At 35.8% G+C, this 4,777-nt stretch overlaps 1 protein-coding gene across 1 annotated transcript; it reads right to left on the reverse strand.

Annotated features, from left to right (window-relative positions):
- Positions 1 to 1,137: 1,137 nt before the first annotated feature.
- On the reverse strand, positions 1,138 to 4,503 carry LOC112516808 (probable protein phosphatase 2C 39). The gene is made up of 5 exons (XM_025124039.1): positions 4,360 to 4,503; positions 3,382 to 3,630; positions 2,913 to 3,189; positions 2,263 to 2,417; positions 1,138 to 1,501 (listed from the first exon to the last, which is right to left on the reverse strand). The coding sequence occupies exons 1-5, from the start codon at positions 4,390 to 4,392 to the stop codon at positions 1,364 to 1,366; spliced, it is 852 nt and encodes a 283-aa protein (XP_024979807.1). The 5' UTR covers positions 4,393 to 4,503; the 3' UTR covers positions 1,138 to 1,363.
- Between the last annotated feature and the right edge of the window lie 274 nt (positions 4,504 to 4,777).

The following is a 4,777-nucleotide window of genomic DNA, read 5'->3' on the forward strand; positions in this document are numbered from 1 at the left end:
CAAAAAAAGTACAAATGGAGAGGTCTTACATTACACGGCAATCGAATATAGGTTCATATGCCCCCTCTCTATACAACTTGACGAGTCGTTCAAAAAAAGTACAAATGGAGAGGTCTTACATTACACGGCAATCGAATATAGGGTCATCATTCGACCACTTTGTGGAAAGACAAAAGATCATGTGAGAATAAGAGTTATGATCAGAATGATGATAATACTTCTGACTCTGAGCCTCTGGATGGGTTGACATTTTAATTTAACTTCAATTGTTTTTCAACTGCTTTCATTACCTTTAACTACATTCATCAACCTTTATCTTCACTTTTAGGTCATTTTCACGAAGTTTTACACATATTAATCACTTTCACATGCATAAATTTATTAAAAGTTAAGTTATAACGATAAAAATATAAAGTTTTATTCTCACATTCTCACCATAACTTTTATTCTCACCGAAACCCAACCCATAACACAACGTCAGATACAAACATTATTTTTTAAATGTGGTTAGTCGTTTAACTTGTGATGTATGAGGCGCTCCACGTAATTTACCAGAATCAGATCTTTGCATAACACACCATCAAAAAGACCAACGTGTTTGAAGTGTTAGGAGCGTTACTCGAGAATTATATGGATTGCTAAAAGAAGTTATTGAATTTTTATAATCTGGCACAAAGTATTTAGTATTTCATTCGACAATGTTTCTAAAACGACATACATGAAATCGCCTATGAACCCTTGAAGAATATACGAAAGAAAATTATATCAAAATGGGGAAATGGCTAAGGAGTCGTTTAATAAACGCTTATTAGGGTAAGCACTTATTGATATCATTTATCTTACCGATTGAGTATGACAAGGTCCAAGAATCTTACGGACCCAGAGTCGCACCCGGTTAGTGAGAGAAAAAACTTTTACCCAATAAGCACTTACCCGGTTCAAAACGCCTGCCAACAATCTGATTTGATGGCCGAGAACCAAGAATTTTACACGATAAGTGAGGGTAAATATTTTTTTGCATGTAAGCATTTGATAACGGTCCCTAAGACGATCTCCAATCCAACCACTAAAAATGGTGGGCCCACTGAACACTATAAAAACCATAGATTGGTATCAAATCTCAAAATCACCCATCAAAGTTTTTAACTTTAGTTCTTTTTTTCACATTACAGGTGTAAAAATAATATAAAAAAGCAATAAAAGATGCATTTTGCATGTTTTTGTTCAAGGTTAAGCACTCTCCCCACATTTCATTGTGGTTAAAAATGCAATCTTTTTTAAATATAAATATGATACAAACAACATAGAAACAGCCAGCCTTATATGTTATATTTCGAATGGCTGAATAATTAAGATATAGGGATTATTGGAACCTTACAACAATGCAGGAAATGTCATCAGTGCTCTTCCTTGCTAATGCCTCTTCAGTCAATTGCTTTGCAGCTAACCTTGCATCCTTCACATTCTTTATGCAATCTACAGCCTCCTGATTTGATAAAACCTGCCATTGCCAACAAGATTAAGGGCATGCTTGTTAGCAGCTTAATGGGACTCCCAACTTATTTGATCAGCCATACGTTACTGTTTGGTAGTGTCTTCATGATCAGCCATAAGGAATTGGTTAGTCGTCCAGTAACAAGAATAGGAAATTTTATTCGATAAACGAAAGAACAAAGAATTTAATAATCAGAATCACTAAAAGTTTTGCATGCATTGTTGTATTAGATCGAAATATGGAGGTTCTTTCTTGACCTAACTACAAAGATTCAGATTTCTAATAATTGTTTGGTAGTGGCTTAATGGTATAGAAAGTGGTTCATTCAGTAAGTTTGTAGGGGAGAGCTTTATGCAGAAAGCCAGGTTTTTTTTCAAAACATTTCCCACCCAATTATGAAATGCGCTCCTTCCATCTATGAAAAAACACTCCAAGACAAACATTCCCCATCTATACAGACAGATTAATCCGTACAAGACATAATGGGACTCGCAGCTTATTCGGTCAGCTATATATTATTGTTTGGTAGTGGCTTATAGAAGGTGGCTTATTCAGTAAGCCACCTTTTTCCAAATTTCCCTCCCAGTTAAAGAACACGTTCCCTCCATCTATCGAAAAACCCTCCAAACAAAAACTTTTGTGATCTACACAGACAAATTAGTTGTTTTTTCGTTAAATCCTGTATGATAAGTTTATCTGTATGGATTAAGATGGATTCAAACATTAGTATATAAATGAAGTTCCTGAAATTTAAGAAAGAAAGACACCTTCCACACGCCATCGCTTGCCAAGATTATAAATTCCGTAGCATCATCTATCATTTCCACGAATACATCTGGTTCGGAACTCAGGTGTTCCTTCAAGCTCTTGTCCCCAAATGCTCTTGCTACCGCCAACCGCCCATCGACTCGTGGAACATCACCTGCCATCTGATAGCTTGTGATATATGGTTGTGACATATGATATGGAGATGCAAAACAAGCAGAATAAAGTAAAACAAACACCACTTGGAACATCCTTTTATGGGTATATTTAGGGTTCATACTCGTCAAAAGGTCATGGATTTAATTAAAATCCCATTGAAGGTTATAGACCTAAATATATCTACTTTTACGTCTCTTGCTATAAATATACTATCGGGACTAATAAGCTATAAGCTAGCTTACCTGAGATTATTGAAAAGCTCTATTTGATTAACCATAAGTTAGCTTATTAAAGTTCAAGGGGGTTTTACTCCACTTTCAAATTATGCCCCTTATATTTTCCAATTAGTTTTTCAACATGTTCTTTTAGGTAATTTTACATTTTTCATATAGTTTTTTACCAAACATGACTAGTTTATCAGCCAAAAGCTAACTATGACAAAGATAACCTAAGTCCATAGTTTTTTGACAAATCATAGTAGATTCCACTGTACCTGGAAAGGTGGATACAAAACCTCCTCTGTTCTCAATAAGCTTTCGTTCCGTGCTAGGCTCATGGTCGATCGATAATTGTTTAGCCACACCTTTATTGCATATCACAGCCCGCGAGTCGCCAACATTAGCAACTACAAGCTTTTTACAATTTATTAGGATTGCTGTAACCGCAGTTGAACCTCCTCTACCCAAATCAACCGCTTTATCCAGAATCGTTTTATCGGTTACGCGATACGCTCTTCTGATTGCAGACTCAGTCTTGGTCCAAAAATCAGGCTGCTTGCAGGAAGATAAACAAGTTAAGAATAATACATCATGATAACAGTTTAACAAACCAAACCAAATAAACCCAGTAGATCCGACTCGAAAGTCGGGTCTAGGATGAGATGTAGGCAGACCTGACCTATATCTCAAAGAGTAGGGCGGCTGTTTCTGTGAATACTGATAATAGAGTGAAAAAGGACTTGCCTCATTCAAAATGTTTTCGAACAAATGAGAACGGAGATAATCGGGAACTTCATGGCTCAAATGACCGTCGAATATAGCAAACAAACCAAGTTCATTATCATCAACATTCTTGAATTGTGCAAACACATAATCTTCCATATCATGATATGATTTTCCCTTAACTAAATGATACCCATGTGTAACATGTTTCGACATTTTGCTCTTCCCTTTTCCAGTTTCACCTGAAGATGATGATAAGCCAACCTTTTCCTGTTGAAGAAATCACCAATTTTAATGGCGGAAGCAGAAGCTTGTGCAAATAATGTACGTAATCTTAGAAACACAGAATCAAATGCGATCATTCATTCTGCTTATAGACAGATCCAATCAAACGTGATCATCATTCTGCTCATAAATAGATCGAATTAAATGCGATCGTCATTTTGCTCATAAATAGATCGAATCAAATGCGATCATGATTCTGCTCATAAATAGATCCGAATCAAATCATTCAGTAACAATTAAGATTCATCCAGATGCAATTAAGTACAACTCACACATGCTATTTTAACCTTAATTAACAAAAATGCTTCCATGATTAATCAAGTATGAAGAAGTTGTTGCTCTTCAAGTGCTATATGCAACACACTTTAAACAGAAACAGCCGAATAGTGTGTAGTTATGGATTAACAATGATCTTAATTAACAATAAACACAACAATCGCCAAAATGCCCTTATCTGTAAATATAAACTCCCAACTTCTCAGATTCAATCAAGTAATAACGTCATTAAATCGAAATCTAAAACTCGAAAACCTAATTAAGCTTAAACCGTACACAGACTACATCAATAGTTAGATTAACGAATTCTTAACATCGAGGACAAAGGTAAACATGTCAAAACAGAGTTGCAACACAAAATCAGTAAGGGAAGAGCATAGAGAAGCTTAACTTGTGAAGTTAAAAAATGTTTGAAAAGGGGAATGGCGATGGAAGTACCTTCATCTTGTTGAGGATTTCTCGGCCTGCCATGGCTGATTGTTTGTTGTGCTCTTGATCGGACGGAGGAGAGATGAAGAGAGACGACGACTTTCCTACAGTTGACACGACCCAGAAAGAAGTCCAGATGTAGCATCCACTGGAAGTATCCAAGACAGGTCATCCCATCGTTCGTTCGTATCCACAACAATACATATTTAATTAAAAATTTTAATTTACAAAAAATAACCAAAATTATTGGGGTTTATCAAACACTTACCCGGTAAGTACTTACCAAGTCACATTACCACGGTAAACGCTTACGGGATGAATTGTTGCATACAATATTTTTTTAATGGACTAAAATCTTACCCGGTAAGTAAATAAGAGTGTTAAATTTTTATCGGTAAGCACTTACCGGGTAAGTGTTTGGTAAACG

The sequence above is a fragment of the Cynara cardunculus genome (genome assembly GCF_001531365.2).
Source record: "Cynara cardunculus var. scolymus isolate 2C chromosome LG 8, CcrdV1, whole genome shotgun sequence".
NCBI classification, from domain to species: domain Eukaryota; kingdom Viridiplantae; phylum Streptophyta; class Magnoliopsida; order Asterales; family Asteraceae; genus Cynara; species Cynara cardunculus.